This window comes from Protopterus annectens, chromosome 10.part0, assembly GCF_019279795.1.
Source record: "Protopterus annectens isolate FY-2018-M chromosome 10.part0, PAN1.0, whole genome shotgun sequence".
Classification (NCBI taxonomy): domain Eukaryota; kingdom Metazoa; phylum Chordata; order Ceratodontiformes; family Protopteridae; genus Protopterus; species Protopterus annectens.
The window spans coordinates 1,166,108,537-1,166,127,134 of NC_056744.1; the positions used below are offsets into that span (position 1 = coordinate 1,166,108,537).

At 38.8% G+C, this 18,598-nt stretch overlaps 1 protein-coding gene across 2 annotated transcripts in view; it reads left to right on the forward strand.

The window, feature by feature from the left end:
* FAAH (fatty acid amide hydrolase) overlaps positions 1–18,598 on the forward strand; it is an 811,281-nt gene that overhangs the window by 376,144 nt on the left and 416,539 nt on the right. For both annotated transcript variants that reach the window (XM_044085911.1, XM_044085912.1), the window contains exon 9: positions 6,809–6,906. In XM_044085911.1, coding sequence (XP_043941846.1) covers positions 6,809–6,906 — 98 coding nt within the window. The remainder of the gene's footprint in view (positions 1–6,808; positions 6,907–18,598) is intronic.

The window sequence follows — 18,598 nt, forward strand, 5'->3', positions numbered from 1 at the left end:
CTCCAGTATGTCTTTGTGTGTTTATGTGTATGATTTGTGATGGTACTATGTGAGACTGGGTCTATAGTGTGTGTGGTTACCTTCTCCTCCTGTCTGGTCTTGCCAGTCCTATGTTGAGAGAGCTCAGCCTCCAGTTTGGCCGTGTAGTTGCATCTCTCGCATGTATTTGTGTTTTGTGGGAGGAGGAGAGGGTTGTCTGTGTACATGAGGCAAATGTAACATTGCCTCAATATTCCCAGGTTCACCAGCAGAGCAGGAGATGACACTAGCAACTGATCCACATGCTAGAAGGAATAGACAAAAACTTAAAAAGATTCCGGGGGATGTGGGTGACCGAGAAATGGGGTTAGCCTTTTTGGGGTACTATCTATAACAAGAGTGCTGTATCAAGGTGATAAGTACTGTAGGAGCAAGTGCTAGGCTTTACAGATAGAGAATAGTCTACTTTGGAGTCAAGTACAGATGATCTTTTTAGTTATAGGATACGTTGATTAGATCATTTCCAATGGGAGTGTCAGGACTACCCTCAGTCTAAAATGAGACTCAGGGAATTCCTAGATCTTCCACAACATAGACCCTTGGCCACCCCCCCCCCATCCTGGATGTGGTGGATGATGTTTTCCTTGAATCCAGCTTGACTCCTGATTCCCTACCTCGTGCTCCCAGGAAATCAGACAGGTACTACAGAGTCCCTGACCCACACATCTTTTTAAAATTCCAACAGCTGACCCTGAGGTCATTTCTCAAGGGCCAAAAGGGATTAAAGCAACCTCTGCTAAGAATCCCACCTCCTCAGACAGGGATTCCCAAGCATTGGAAAGATGGGGTAAAAAAGTATACACCTCATCTACTCCTGCCATTAGGGCACTAAATTATCAGTTCCATATGCTTAAATATCAACAACATACCTTGGAACTCCTTAAACAAAAAATGTCTTCCTTTTCTGCTTGGGCAGAATCTAAAGATTTCCAAGACTTAATGCATTCTGCAAGTCAAGTAACTAAACACACTTTGCACTGGATCTGTCATTAGAAGACATGCATGGCTTAAGGAACAATCCCTGTCAGACCATGTCAAATCTAAATTGTTGGATACCCCCTTTGCACAAAGATAACTTATTTGGCACTAAGGCAAAAAAGGTCTTAAAAAAGATGGAAGAAAAAGCAAAATCTGTGCAAACAGTTAAAGATTTTTTACAGGTCCAGCCCCCTAGGTTCAGCAGACATTGTCCCTCCAAGCATTGGTCCTTTCCAGCTCTGAGTTAACAGGCCCAGCCAAGGCCCCATGGAAACAGACCCCCCCCCCCCAAAACAGGAGCCCCAGGGAATGCAGAGATCTAAGCAGTGGACTACCTCCACTTCAAAACCAGGGAGTTCTAAGCCACCACCTTATGGTTAGAACTCACAATGACTCACCTCCTCCCAACTTCCCCTCTGCCCACCTTCACTTACCCCTAGGAGGAAAACTCTCTTTTCACTCAAGCACCTGGACCACCATTACCAAGGACCAATGGGTTCTGAACTTTGTGTCTCGGGGATATATATTCTCCTTCCACACCCTTCCAACCCAAAAAGGGTTCCCAGATCTACCACCAAATCATTGAGCAGAGGCTCAAAAGCTAATCCATTCCCTGCTCTCTTTGAGGGCAGTAGAGTATGTTCCTGCAGAACAGGTAGGCCAAGGCTTCTACTCCAGACTTTTTCTGATGCCCAGAGAAGAGGGCACCTGATGCCCCCTCCTCGAGCTATCCATTCTAAATGCTTTCCTGGTGATCCTAAAATTCAAAATGCTCACCGTCCAGCAGCTGCTACCCATGCTCTCCAAGGATGCTTGGCTAGCCACCCTGGATCTAAAAGAAGCCTACCTCCACATTCCTATCAGGGAATCATGCAGGAAATATCTCAGCTTCAGGGCAGGATCCCAACACTTTCAGTTCTCTGTGCTTCCCTTTGGCTTATCTACTGCTCACAAAGTTTTCGCAAAATGTCTTGCTCTGGCCATTGCATTTTGCAGACAAAGAAATGTTCAAATTTACTCCTACGTAGATGACTGCCTTATTTAGGCAGACAGCCAGGAAAAGATGCTCAAGCACCTGTCCTTTGTAAAGAGCCTACTAACCTCCCTAGGGTACACTATCAATGAAAAGAAATCAAAACAGGTGCTCACGCAAAGGATAATCTTCCTGGGAGCAAGTGTGGACACAGCATCCCAGATGGCATACCTTACACCAGAGAAACATATTTTCCTGACAGCCTACTTCTCTCAACTGGCCACCAGGCCTCAGTTTTCTGCAAGGAAAATCCTGCAAGCTCTGGGGTTCATGGCATCTTGCATACTCCTCATTCCATATGCCAGACTACATATGAGGAAACTTTAGTGGTATCTAAAGAGCCTTTGGTGTCAACACTCTCAAGACCTGGAAACTCTTCTACCTATAATTCCTTGCCTCAGAAAGAAATTTCTTTGGTGGGCAACAACATGATCCCACAACTAGGGACTGCCCTTCTCCCTACACCCCGCCACCCAGACCCTCACCACAGATGCATCAGACTACGCTTGGGGTACAGACCTGGATGGCAGGTGCATACAGGGCCAATGGATCCCACAGCAAATTCCCCTGCTCAACAGTCAAAAAGTGATGATGGCTGTGCAGTATGCCTTGATAGCTTTCAAATCCCTTCTCTCTCTCTATAGGGGTCCTCCTGATCAAAACAGACAACATCAGTGTGATGTGGTACATCAAGCAGGTAGGGAGGGACTCACTCCTACCCTCTATGCGAGCTGGCCATGACCTTTTGGCTCACAGCCTCTTCTATACAGCTACACCTGTTAGTACAATACTTACCAGGCTCTCTCAACTCCCTGGCAGACCAATTAAGCAAAAACCTCCTGGACCCACGAGTACCTTCACCCTAATAACTCAGAAATGGGGAACCCCGAAGGTCGACATCTTTGCCTCCCGCACCAACCATCAGCAAATTCTGCACCAGGGAGCATCACTGCACAGCTTGGAAAGTGGATGTCCTGTCCTTCCCCTGGGTCAACCTCTCGGTCTATGCATTTCCTCCCCTACCTCTCATCCCCAGGGTGCTGCTCAAAATAAGGGAGGAAAAAACAAGGAACATTCTTATAGCTTCAGACTGTCCCCAACAACACTGATACCCCTTTGCTGCGCAGCCTGTCCCCACTGCCTCCATGGCATCCTCCTCAGATTACAAACCTCCTAACCCAGAGGGAAGGGGAATTCATGCATCCCCAATTGCAGACACTCAATTTGGCAGCTTTGCTTATTCCCTAACCCCGAACCAATCTGCCATCCTCAGTAAACAGGTTCTGGATGTTGTCCATGAGGCCAGATGCCCTAGCACCAGAAAGTCTTATGCAGATAAATTGAAAAGTTTCTGCACCTGGATCCAGGCTAAGGGGGCCAATATGGCACAGCCCTCCATCCCTCTCATCCTGGATTACCTAGCTGACCTACTACACAGTGGCCTCTCTTTCTCCTCTATAAAAATTCATGCCTCTGCTATTTCTGCTCATTTTCCCACTGAAGAGCCCCTTTTCTCACACCCTTTGATAAAACAGTTCCTCAGAGGGGCTAGCAACATTGAGGTCCCCCTAGTAGGGCACCAACACCAGCTTGGGACCTTAACTTTGTCTTGGAAAAGCTCACCCTTCCTCCTTTTGAACCAGCTTCTTCTGCCGAGCTAAACTTTTTCTTCTGGAAGACAGCATTCCTTCTGGCCATCACTTCAGCCAGAAGAGTCTCTGAGCTGCAAGCACCCATGGCTGTGAAACCCTTCATCATCTTCCATGCAGACTGGGTATCCCACAGAACTAACCCATCCTTCATGCCCAAGGTGGTGTCCAGTGTGGCTCTCAACCAATCCATTAATTTGCCCACCATCTTTCCTAATCCTCAGAACAAGGGGGAAATGATTCTTCACTCTCTGGATGTGCACAGACAGCTCAGATACTATCTGGACAGGACTAAATCCTTCAGAAAGTCTGATCAATTGCTGCTTAGCTTTGCTACAGGGGCAGAAGGCAAAGCCATCTCCAAGCAAACCATTTCCAAATGGATAGCACACTGCATCCCTTTCTGCTACAAGCAGCATGGTAATCTTCCCCCCAAGGGGGTCAGGACACACTCCACCAGAGCAGCCTCCACCTCTGCAGCTTTGATCAGAGGAGTCCCCACAAGGGACATCCTGGAAGCTGCCACCTGGACATCTGTTCACACTTTTACCAAGCATTGCCATCTGCCTCTCTTCTCCAAATCCAGGGCAGGGTTTGCCTCTGCATTCTTGCAGGGCATCATAGCCAGCCCCTAGCTTTCTTGACTGCCACCACCTATTTCCTCAGCTTTGGGAATCTACCCAAATGTGATGACTGCAACAGTGAAACACAAAGAACATAATATAATTGTGTACACTTACCATAAATGTAGATGTTCAAATGTATTCACTGTTGCAGTCCTGGTTTCCCTCCCTCCATCCCCCTTTTGTCTATTTCTCCATTTGTTACCATTCTTCCTTGTTGTTCTCCTTTCCTTACAAGGGACATATTGGTATTTATTTTCCACTGGTGGGGTTCTTCCATCAGAACCTGACCTCCTACTTTGGGGCTCCAGACAGTTTGGGCAAGAACAACTGATGTAATGGCATTGGCTGCCTTACTTTATACCACTGACATCCAGACATCAGTCCTTAAGCAACAGCAACTGATGCAGAAATACTAAGTCTCTGGTATTTGGGCCGGCCGAGGGCTATCCTGGCAGGGATAACCCCAAATGTGATGAATGCAACAGTGAATATACTCAAACATCTACATTTATGGTAAGTGTACACAACTGTATTTTGTCTTGTTTTCTAGTGAAAGTGAAGGCGAGTTGTGTATAGCCGTAAAGATTAATAGTATTTGTTGGTGAGTCAGTGGATATGTTTTGCCAATTAATATTAACATCTCCCATGATGAATGTTTCATTGGAGATGTTTTTGGCCATCCAAGAAAGAATGTCTTCAAGTATGGGAATGTTTTGGCCTGGGGGTATGTATACTACTGTGGTGAAAAGTTGTTTGGAGTTGTTTATTTTCAGAGACACAATGAGAATTTCACTTTTACTAAATGTGGGTATTGGTTTGGATAAAGGTAGAATTGTGTATGTACTAGGATAAATTAAAGCTACTCCTTCTCCTTTTGTATTGATTCTGTCAGTTCTTAGTATATTAAATCCTGGCTGCAGAATTTTGTTGTCTTTGATGTGTAGTTTTAACCAAGTTTCAGTAACAGCTAACATGTCCGGGGAGTATTGCGTTAGCCCGGAATGAAATTCAGTTATTTTTATTACAAATGCTATGTATGTTTAGGGTGACAAACAACATATGCTTGGGGGGGTATAACTTTGTGGGGGTCCAGGATTAGGGTGAATGTCACCACATTTGGTTAGGTTGAGGAGGTGAGAAACATTTTGGTTATGGTATGTGGGTGTTTTGCACTTAAGTGAGGCATGATATAATTGTGGAATGGGTTCTATGGAGGAGGACAGAATTTTTTGCTTTGAAAAATGTAAAACGTTAGGCTCGATTAGGCTAGCTGATATGTTTGAAAAGCTGTTGGCATGTTTTTCATAGTTAGTTAATAATGTAGATGATTTTGGAACTAAGTTTATTTGTGAGTATATTAGGGAAGAGTTATGTATTAGTAGTATTAGGGTGACAGATGTGAATACGGTGAGGATGGTAGTAAGTATAAGTTTTGACATTTTGCAGTATGCAAGATAAGAGAATGATTAAGATGAAAAGATAGGTTGGGTGAGTTAAGAGAGGTGAAGTAGTGTGGGGGGATAGGATATAGCAGTATGTGATTAATATGGGATAGTGTGTGCTGTAAGAGGTAGTGATGCTAGGCAGAGGGTTGCTAATAGAAAATAATTGGAGATGGCTTGGGATGAGTAGGAGTAATTAGGGGAGGAGCTACTAGAAAGATGGGTGATGGCTTGGTATTGGGTAAAGAGTAATTAAGGGAGGTGATTCTGGATATATTAATGTAATTGAAGTGGGGGTGTGTGGGAATGAGGGTATGGTAGGGGAGTGGAATGAGCCCAAGTGTATTGGGGATACACTTGTGTTCAGAGGTGCAAGAACCAGTCTGTAAGAAGGAAAATGTAAGGTGACAGAGCATGAAGGATATTCAGTAAAGGGAAAAGGAGGCAAGGAGTGAAGAGGATTTGGGAGTCAATAATGCACAACTACAAACTCCAAAGACATAACCAGGGTGAGGAAAAGGGAGCAGTCCCACGTGCAGAGTGCTAGCAGACACAAATTGGCAGATGCCAATAAGTCTTTAGTACAGTGCCAGCATTCAGAAATTAATTTATGATTTTAAGAATAACAGTGTAATTGAATGCCAATGTATCTTTCCCTCCAAAACCTTATCAAATCAGACCAAGAAGCTTTAGTTTATGAAGGTAGAGAGAATAATTTTGTAGGACATAAACCTTATTTTACACTTATGCAGGGTTTTTTAAAATTTGAAATTTTATTTAATATACTAGTACAGCAAACTTTAGTAACAGGAGGAGTAAGATATGAGATGGTTCTTTGTAGAAAATACAGTTTAAAGGATTTTTCTTCAGTTTTCACTGTTACACCTTGGCTTTATGTAAAGAATGAGTTACTTTAAAACAACAATTGAAAAAGAAAGAAATGATCTTAATTCAGACAACAGATTTCTAAGACTTCATAATTTGGAGGAGTAAAATTCTTGTCTGTGAGAGAGAATAACTAGATTTTTCTTTGTTTTACAGCTTATTCCTTTTCCGGTTACACAGATCGATTATGTTTTCAATGACCTATATCTGAAGGGAGTGTTTGCTGATGGGCTTTCAAGTTTACTGGATAGCCTGTAAGACAAATTTCCTTTACCTTTCTTTCTTATATACGTTTTTGCTAATTATTAACCACTGTAACCCTTATGTTGAAAAAATCTTGAGTATAAAGTCTTTTTTTTGCTTAACATTTTTTGTTTTGTTGTATGCAAACTGTGTCTTTCCCCTTGGAGTTCCCAATTAGCAGTAAACTTGTGACATGTCTGTTATCCTGGCAGCCACCTGACTGGTTATCTCTTTAAGCACTGCATTTATCCACACACAACTCATAATGCTTAATAGTTGTGTGTACAATGGAGGTGGGATTACATCAAGGATCAGCTCTGAGCCCTTTCTTATTTGCAATGGTGATAGACAGGTTGACAGACAAGATCAGACAGGAGTCCCCGTGGACTATGATATTTGCAGATGACATTGTGATCTGTAGTGAGCATAGGGAACAGGTGGAGGAGACCCTGGAGAGATGGAGATATGCTCTAGAGAGAAGAGGAATGAAGGTCAGCAGGACTAAGATAAAATATATGTGTGTGAAAGAGAGGGAGGATAGAGGAATGGTGAGGATGCAAGGAGTAGAGGTGGTGAAGGTGGATGACTTTAAATACTTGGGATCAATAGTTCAGAGTAATGGTGAGTGTGTAAGAGAGGTGAAGAAGAGAATACAGGCAAGATGGAGTGGGTGGAGAAGAGTGTCAGGAGTGATTTGTGACAGACGAGTAACAGTAAGAGTGAAAGGGAAGGTCTACAAGAGGGTAGTGAGACCAGCTATGTTATATGGGTTGGAGACAGTGGCACTGACAAAAAGGCAGGAGTTAGAGCTGGATGTGGCAGAGTTAAAGATGTTAAGATTTGCACTGGGTGTGATGAGGGTGGACAGGATTAGGAATAAGTATATTAGTGGGTCAGCCCAGGTTGGAAGGTTTGGAGACAATGCCAGAGAGACAAGATTACGTTGGTTTGGACATGTGCTGAGGAGGGATGCTGAGTATATTGGGAAAAGATGCTAAGGATGAAGCTATCAGGTAAAAGGAAAAGAGGAAGGCCTAAGATAAGGTTTATGCATGTGGCGAGAGAGGACATGCAGGTGGTTGGTGTGACAGAGCAGGATGCAGAGGACAGGAAGAAATGGAAACAGATGATCTGCTGTGGCAACCCCTAGTTGGAACAGCCGAAAGAAAATGATGATAATGGATATACTACAGGGATAGAATACAAACAACCCTGAACTCAAAGAAGCTGATGTCCATTTATGTTCTCTTATCTCTTTAAAAGTAATAGAATGCACACCCCTAAGACTCATACCCCACCCCTTATACTCAGAAAATGGTGAGTATACACTAACTCTTTACTTCTCTCTCTCCCCAGTAAGCTGGCAATGTCTGGACTAATGTTTGGTCTTGGATAATCTGGACTTTTATCAGGCTTTATCTTTTTACGCTAGAGAGACAACATATCAAATTACTTTTGGTGGTGTTAGTTCCTTCAGCACTACCTTAGCTGTTCTTTCCCTAAACTTACTGTGCATGTCAAGGGAGAGCTGATTTGCAAACTGAATCCATGCTGCAATTTAAAATATTGAATTTCAGCAGACATATATCTGACAAATAGGGGGAGGGCTAGACCTAACAACCTCCTGGAAGACTGAACCATTAAAAAGTGAAAAGCAGAGAAGCAATGTAATTTTAGAACAGTTGTCGAACCCTCAGAGAAAATGTAAATGGTGTCTTGTTCATAACTTAAGGAACAACAGAAACTAGCTTTCAACTATTAGTTATAAACAAAGTCTACAAGAAACCACAAATACAGTAACAACAGCATGCTTGCATAGCTGGTTGAAAATTCTCAGTTTCCAATTAAAGGCATTTCCACTTCAGCCCAAATCAATAATCCATTGTTAGCTTAATGGCATAAAGGGATGAAACACTGACTGGAGTGCCAGGGACCACATTCATTTAATGAACCTGGAACTGATAGAACAGTTTGTTGAAATGGCACTTTGCCAAACAGCAAAAACAAAAACAAGAAGAGGAAACAGTGAAAAAAAAAGTCCTACTTTCTGTAAAAGGTACAACTTGTTGAGGGTTGACATAATAATTATGGTATTTTCCCTCACAAACACAAGGTATAGGATTTGATTAACAAAGCGAAAAAATGTTTGCACATCTTTTTCTTCCAGTATGTCACTTGTGTTTCATCGACATGTCATTAGTCATTCAACTTACATAGCTTGCTGTTCAATGCCCAAAAAGGGCAACATTATATGAATGTTGTGAAGTTACAAAAAAAAAAAAGAATTTAAACTAGTTATTTATATCCATTTTAAGAAGGTGGGTTTGGCATAATGGTATTCACCTCATAAACACATGGTGCAAAGTTTGATTCTAACTTTGTGTTATTGACTAAGCTTAAAATGGCCCTTCAGGGCAGTTAACCTAGTATTACCCATGGACTTCCCCCATTCCACCATCACTAAATCCCTTATACGGGAAGATTAAAACTTGCACCGCCTTCTCTAATGTAGTTATTCATGAAGTTACTACATCACAGGGACAAGAGATGTTGTATTTATGTGGCAAATGTGGAAAAAAGTAGAATGCTATATAATGTCTGATGGTATGTACCTCACCTAGCTGCGACCTGATGACTACAAGTACTTTCACAAGTCATGTAGGATAGGTGGAAGAGAGAGGGAGAGCAATTATGATCAGTGATAGCTTTCTAGCTTGAAGATTAGGGATGTGTAAGGACCTTTGAACTGTGTTCTGCTTCTGGTGAAGGCAATGAGAATAGTTCTACAAGAAGTTCTAGGCCAGCCAGTAGAAACAGCAAACAGCATGGATGCCCATATTGAAGCATGCATGCATACATGGTGTGCTTAAAGATCAGCAGTGTGTATGGTGTGCTTTTCAGTCCAGTCATGTCAGACAGTGGAATGTTAAGTACAAGAAGCAAAATCCTTTTCTGACAAGGGTGGTGGTCATCTAGTATCTGCCTACTATTTTCCGTTATCTCCCATTACTTAACAGAATGGAAGTATAAATCAGACACATTGACTGATGCAGTTGCTAGATGGTTAGGCTGGTAACAATGCCAACAATAGTGCTAATAATAATAAGAATAAGAATTACTCAGCATTCTATCTTCTCTCTTCTGTTATCCAGGCACTCAGACTTTGACTTGCAGTCATAATGCCCCTATAATTATGGTCTGTAGTGTATTTTTAATTCCTTCATGTTGGATACATGTATTGAATTTGTTCATGTACATGGTAATTTACATCAAAGTTATTGTTACTTATTTAGGTAGATACTATTTTCTGCCTCCAACTAAAACTGTGGGGTACAAAACAAACCCCTCCGTCTATAAATCTTGAGATTAAAGAATAATGATCTTTGTAAGTAGGGCTTAAAGTTAGGGAGTGATTACTTATTCCAGAGGTCATCGTATTGTTTCTTCCCTTTTCTTTCAACTTCCCAGCTGTTCATAGCTTTTTATCTGCTACATACCTCATGTTTGGCTATGGAAGTTATTTTTATGTTATTTACTTTCACTATACCAAAATTCTGGAACTTTATATCTTTACATGACCATAATAGTAGGAATGCCTGCTTTGTCAATTATCTGGAATTAATTCTTATATTTTTATTGCGTTCACAAGTAAGCGCTTTCTTCCCCAGTGGTTTTACATAATGACCTAAAATGTAAGAATTGATATAGCAATGGCTTTTGCTTACTCTTATATTCAGTACTTCAAGCATTTGAAAGGATATTGTGTCCCACTTTGTGTTATTTTGTAGTGTAAGCACCACACTTCTTTTTAAACTAAAGACAACAATTCTTTAATCACAAACAGAACAATTTCAGAATAAAAATGAAACATGAAATGTAATATTATTCAAAATAACGTAAAATAAAAAATGAACCACTCAGTCTTGGAATACAACTAGAACAGTATAAAATAAAAAAAAAAAAAAAAAGCCATGCTCATAGGTTAAAACATACTTTAATATCATAAGGTTAAGCACTTTTGTCTTTTCACACGAGACATCATCAGAACCATTCACAATCCAAGAAAACAACATTAAATAACCCCTGCCATAAAAGACACACCTCCTAATCAACCAGTCACGTTAAATATATTGAAATAACATTTGTTTAACATACAAATATTACAAACTAAATAACTACTTAATTGTCAAAATAACACATTTAAAATAAAACTACAAAATGTAGGCTCTTCTCTTCAACTCACTCATAACAGAGACACCTTCATTGATACCAGGGAATGTTGTAGCATCTAAATAAAGCTGCCAAAACATTTTGTGTTGCAATAAGGTATTCTTCCAATCCCTTAAAAAATTGTCAGCCTATACCTGCTCCAGAACCAAAAACTTGAATTTAACAAAACCCTGACAAAGTGTAGAATACTTTGGAAGGGCACTTTTATTATCAGCCCTTTGTAAACTGTACATGTGTTGGTATATTCTATGGTTAAGACCATTGTTGGTAAAATGCCTGACACTGTATGCAAAATGGAAGGTCAACCACTCTTTCTGAGTAACAAAAAACTTATCACCCTTTTCCCTTTGTCTAATTTTATCATAAAACAGCCAGAATAATTACTCTCTATAAAACCACATTGATGGCATCTCCCACATCTCAGTATCACAGGGAAAATGTTGTTTAAGTCAGGGAATGCTCTTTCCAAAAAGTCTTTAATGTTACATTTTCTTTTGTATTTAAAAGCAGGACTACCCTTAGATAAAAAAATTGGTGGGATCATCACATTCAGATAAAGCCCAGTTCCTACATATAATGTGTTCAATTTCTTTTACATCAACAGAATTATGCAGCACCATATTATTCTGTTGATTAAAACTAACTCTCTCCCTGCTGTTCATAATCTGATTGACCATTAAACCATTTTTAATAATCAGACCATACTTGCATTTCTCCCAGCCGATATATCAGTCTCATAAAATTGAAGAATATCAACCGGATATCCCCAGTCACTAAACATCTTTTTAAGAATGACAAACTCCTCTTGACAGACCACATCATTAGAAGTAACCCTGGGCACTCTAATATATTGACTATGCACTATGTCCTTCTTTTGATGAAGGGGGTGATAACTGGAAAAATATAGGAAACTGTTACAAAAAGTCAGTTTCCTACAAACCCTGGTCTCAATTTCCCCATCAGGTGACCTGTGCAAAGAAATGTCCAGGTAATTAATGTCACAAACACCAGTCGAGTGTGTGAACTTTAAAAAACTGGTGCCACCCTTCAAGTATTGGAGCAAACCCTTAAACTGTTTTGTATCACCATGCCAAATAAACAGTAAATCTTCAAGGTACTGACAGTACCTGACACACTATCCAAAAAGTGGATGTTAAAAAAGAGTGTCTAACTCCCATTTAAGCAAAACACAATTTTTCTGCAAAAAACATTTTGTGTTGCAATAAGCTGTTCTTCCAATCCCCTGAAAAACTGGCAGCTGATACCTGCTCCAGAACCAAAACCTTGAATTTAACAAAACCCTGACAAAGTATCGAATGTCTGACAAGAGCATTTTTATTATTAGCCCTTTGTAAACTGTACAGGTGTTGGTATATTCTATCGTTAAGACCATTGTTGGTCTTATCAACATAAAATTCCTGAAACTGTACACAAAGTGCAAGGTAAACCACTCTTTCTGAGTAACAAAAGAATTTACCACCCTTTGCCCTTTGTCTAATTTTATCACATAACCAGCCTAAAACCACACTAATGGCATCTCCCACATCTGAGGGTTACAGGAAAAGTATTGTTTAAGTCAGGGAATGGTCTTTCCAAAAAATCATTAATGTTACATGTAAATGAGAAGGAGATTCAGGTTTTATTAAATAATAAAAGTAAGAGGAGGTATTACAACCTCATGGCCAAAGACAGACAGGTTCTTTCAATACTTTGTATGACAAAGAGATTCGTTGTATGAAACCCGGTAAAGGTGGTAGCCTTGTTATTATGTACAATTGGGATTACGCGGGCTGTTTTTGGGTGACATGGACACCTGTTGACCAGTATCCCTTAATGAAATCAGTATAGCATACAGAAGTATTAGAGTGGCCTTGGATGAATTGTTGTTGTTTGATCATATACCTTGGATCTATATGAGTTTTTAAAGGTGCCTGATCCTGTTACACCTAAAATATTTGGGATTCCCAAGGTTCCCTCTTAACACCATGGATCCTTGTGACTTCTGCCGGTTCTATTACTGAACCACTTGCCAAGTTTATTTATTGGAAACTTAAGAACATGTGTGGCAGATTTCAACATATTTTCTGTAACTCTTGGGATTTGTTAGATAGGATACGAAATGTTTATATAGATCATGACTGTTCTTCTGTTACTTGTGACATTCATAATCTTTTTTCGGTTACTCCCCATGAGGACAGACTATTATGGTTTGATGAGGTGGTACACAAATTTGGCAACCTATGTCAACAAGATGAAGGTTTGATTCATGAATTTATGGATATAGTCCTTTCTAACAATTTTGTAACTTTTGGCGACAAATTTTACAAACAAGTGTCTGGAGTAGCTACGGGAGCCTCGTGTGCCCCCATATATGCCAATTCTGTTTTGCTTAAATGGGAGTTAGACACTCTTTTTCAAATTTTTCCACTTTTCAGACAGTGTGTTGGGCACTGTTGGTATCTTGTTGATTTGCTGTTTATTTGGTGTGGTGATATGTACCAGTTTAAGGGTTTGCTTCAATACTTGGAGGGTAGCACCAGTTTTTTTGAAGTTCACACACTTGATTGGGGTTTGTGACATTAATTACCTGGACATTTCTTTGCACAGGTCACCTGATGGTGAAATTGAGATCAGAGTTTATAGTTAACTGACTTTTTGTAACAGTTTCCTATATTTTTCCAGTTGTCACTCCCTTCATTAAAAGAAGGGTGTAGCGCACAGTCAATATATTAGAGTGTCCAGGCCTACTTCTAATAATGTGGCCTGTCAAGAAGAGTTTGTCATTCTTAAAAAGATGTTTATTAACTGGGGATGTCCAGTTAATATTCTTCAATCTGTTGAGGCAGATATATGGGCTGGGAGAAATGCAAGTATGGTCCTATTATTAAAAATTCAGGAAAGTCTTCAAGGTACACCACCATGAGCTTGCACTGTGTCACAGCGATAAAAACACTCTTTTTTCGAAGAAAAACAATAAAAATGTTAAAAACACACAAAATTCCCAGCTGAGATAAGTGAATAAAGACTGTTTTTATCGCTGTGACACAGTGCAAGCTCGTGGTGGTATACCTTGAAGAATTCCTACTTTGTTGTGTACCACTTTGGGACACCTTTGGCAGTTGGGGTTGATTGATTTTGCTATTATTAAAAATGGTTTAATGGTCAATCAGGTTATGAACACTGGGGAGAGAGTTGGTTTTAATCAACAGAATAATATGGTGCTGCATAATTTAGTTGATGTAAAAGAAATAGAAAACATTATATGTAGGAACTGGACTTTATTTGAATGCAATGGGTGGTAAGTTCTTTTGTTACTCAAAGAGAGTGGTTTACCTTACATTTTGCGTACAGTGTCAGGCACTTTGTGTAGGTGAGACCAACAATGGTTTTAACCACAGAATATACCAAAATCTGTATAGTTTACAAAGGGCTGATAATAAAAGTGACCTTGCCAGACATTTTACACATTGTCAGGGTTTTGTTAAATTCAAGTTTTTGGTTCTGGAGCAGGTATCGGCTGCCAATTTTTCAGGGGATTGGAAGACTACCTTATTGCAACACAAAATGTTTTGGCAGCCTTATTTAGATGCTACAACATTCTCTGGTATCAATGAAGGTATCTCTATTATTAGTGAGTTGAAGAGAAGAGCCTACTTTTTGTAGTTTTATTTTAAATGTGTTATTTTTACCAATGAAGTAGTCATTTTGTTTTTAATATTTGTATGTTAAACAAGTGTTATTTCAACATGTTTAACATGATTGGTTGATTAGGAGGTGTGTCTTTTATGGCAGGGGTTATTTAAAGTTGTTTTCTTGGATTGTGAATGGTTCTGAGGATGTCTTATGTGTGAAAAGACGAAAGCGCTTAACGTTATGATATTAAAGTACATTTTAACCTGTGAGCACAGGATTTTGTTTTTTTATTTCATATTATTCAAAAAAAATAAAGACATAGTTCTCAAAGAAAAAGAAAGAAACAGGAAAGAAGGACCAAGAACATAAATAAGAAAATAGATAATATAAGCATGTGTGCATCAAAAAGTCTAATAATCTAATACATATATTTCAAGTATAAATCTAACTATTTTTGTATGGGAAACTTGGACATAGGATTTGCTTTCCAGTTCTGCAGTATTATATGTTTAATCACCATAGAGGCTAAAGTCATCTTTATTTTATATTTCTAATGACATTAGTCAAATTCAAATATAACAAAAGATTATTGGGTGTAAACTCAATTTTGTCTTGTGTTAATGACTTTATTATCTCATATGCTTTCTTTCAATAATTTTGTATTTGAGAACATGTTTACCAATAGTGTTATGAGTTAGCTGAATCAAAATTGCAATATTAACATTTAGCATTTTCTTTACTTCTGTTGGGATTAATAGGTTTTATTATTTTAATTGCATCCTGAATTCCATTTAATGTTATTTATTGATAAAAAAAAAATTAAAATCCCCGGAGCTTCATTCAACCATCGATTAATTATTTACAAATTCATTTACCATTTCTGGTTATATAAATTATGAAAATATTGGATCTCAAGTTTCTTGTATTTGATCATATTCTGTATGAATATTACCTTCTTGGTCTTGTATTTTCATAATCCATTTTCTTGACTTATCTTTTTATTGAGCAGCTAATATTTCCCTACCTTATCTTGCTGTAAGAAAGATTTTCTGAAATTGCTTTAACTTCCCATCATTATAATTATTATTGAATTATTTCTTTAGATTTTAGTTTGTTCTTCCAAGTTTCTATATATTTATCATAATTTACACTTTGTAAGTAATTTAATATTTATGGATGTTGACATAACTCAGCCAGTTGTTTTCTTTTGTCTTTTGAAAGTTTTATCATGAGTGAGTAAATATAATTTTAAGTTGAAGCTTTAACTGCATCCCATTTATAGTTAACTATCCCAAAATGTTCTACTTTCTGTTTCATTTTGGTACACATCTCTAGTATTTTGGACCAGCTAAGGTCCATTTTTCTTTTAAAAGAAGAATCATTTTAGAAGAACGTTTTATGCCCATTTCTATTATATTATGATCAGACCAATAAAAAGGCTGTCCTATAGAAAAAAAACAAGATTTACTAAACAAATCTTTGGAGATAAAACAAATCATATATGTTCTAGTATGTAACTTTGCTGAATATGCTACATGTATATAAAATCTTACATTTGAAATTAAACTCTCCAACCATCCACTAAAATGTCTTGTTCTAAAAAGTTTACCAAATATCTTCCATGTCTTTCAAGATTGGAGTTTTTTTTGGAAGATAAGCTCCATCTAATGTTATATTTAAAATAGTATCACCTCCTCATACCACAGATGTATTTTGTAACTTCTGTAGTACTTCTGTGATGTTATTCAAAGAAGTATCATATTCTTTGAAAGGTGCATAAGCTGAATCAATGGTAATCTTCGTACCAACACTAGCCGTAGAAATTAAATAAACTCCTTCTTCAGTACCTTTAAAACATTTATGTACCTTAAATATACATGAGTTTTTAACAATAATCACAACTCCAGCAGATTTATTAGTGATAGCATTGTTAAATATATATTTTTATCCACTTATATTTAGATAAAAGTTTTTGACATTGTTCATCACTTAAATGTGTCTCTTGTAATAAATACACATCACCTTTTATAGGTTCATAGGTGTTTACCAGGCTAACAACTACAAGTGCCTTTTTAAGCCTAACCATGCATCCCAAATCTCAGACAAGTTCTGGTAGCATTGATAAGTATAAACAGGGACTGAGAGATGAACCATTTACAGTCTGCCTGTATCCATTAGAGACACAGGTGTCAAACCAGAGATACATTTCTTTTTCCCCATCCAGTTTTCCATTTTATACTTGAATTGGGTTAGAGAGGAACTTTGATTTATGTGGATGAGGAGCCTGTTCCAGAGAAGGAGTAGTCTCTGGGATACATACCTGTGTCTCCACCAGGTCCTGTTTATATCACAGGCAATGTTTAAGTCTTTAGCACGGGTAATTCTGGTGCTGTTTGTTTTGTGGATATCCAGGAGGCCCATCAGAGAGGGATTTGACACTGCCTTGTATGCCAGGCTTAGATCTCCCCTCAACAGCCTGGAGAAGACAGAATACACAGATAGGGCCTATAGGCAGTCTGCAGAGGACATGTTACTTATGCCTTGTATTCATTTAGTGAGGAACCTCTGTGGACATTCCAGTTTTTGGATATGCCTGTTTATGTACATACCAAAGGGGGCATTTTACTCAATGATAGGTCTGATGAATGATGAATACGATGGAAGAATTACTTCATTGGATCTCTATGCCATATCTTTGTTTATAAGTTGCACAACACAGAATGATTTCCTCACTACTGTAGATGTGTGATGATCAAAGGCTAGATTAATATTTATGTGTGTCCCCAAGTCCCTGATTACTGGGTCAGCACTTAGAGGTGTGTTGTCAATATGATAGTTACAAGGGGTGGATGACTTCCCAAAGGATAATATTATGCATTTCTTGGCATTTAGTTTTAGCCCATGGCTGTTACAGTAGTTGTTTGTGTCATCCTTTCCTGGAGAATAGTTGTGTCAGTGGGGGATTCAATGACAGCTCCTAATTTGTAACCATCTACAAATTTAGACAGGCAGAAGCCACTGACATAGGCCTTGACTTCAGAGAAGTAAATTCCAAAAAGGAGTAGTCCCAGGACCAATCCTTGAGGGACTCCACTTGTGACTGGCCTATTTGTAGAAGTGGTCTACCCAATTCTAACTTATTAGGTCCTGTCTGTGAGCCAGATGGCTATCCTCTGGGTGACATTTGTACAGAACTTCTTGAGGTTGTCAACAATACCCAAGTGGGATATTGTGTCATATACCTTAGCCAGGTCAAGGTAAGCAGTGTGAACCATTTTGCCCTCATCCATTGCTTTGGTGACTTTCTTAAAGCAGTCCTCCAGGTTGATTAGGCATGACCTGCCCTTGACCAAACCAAACTGGGTTGGGCCAAGTGTCTAAATATTTCCTGTGTCATTATTGATCATTTCCACTGTCAACTTCTTTTTATGTGTAATTAAGTATTTTACACAATTTTGAAAAAAAGAATAAGCACCTTTGACATTATACTGTTTATCTGCAACACTGCAATTAAGTTGATGTTAAATAGCAAGATAAAGAAAACTCAAGTGCCTGCTATATCCAATGAAAAAGGGATTGTAAAGCCCACATATCCTCATACATGTAGAAAAGTTGGAAAAAAGTGTTCAAAATAAAGGAGAAAAAGAGAAAGGTCCAAAATTATAGTCAGCATCTTCTAAGTAGGGTGACAGGCAGTTGAAGTATCCAGCTGATTCAGATCTTTAAGAAGCTCTAAGATTTTCAGCTTGTGTCATGCTTCTTATTCAGACTTAAAGAGCAAAGGCATTCCTTTCCAAGTTATTTCTATTTTAGCAAGAAATAGAAAAGATGATTTTACTT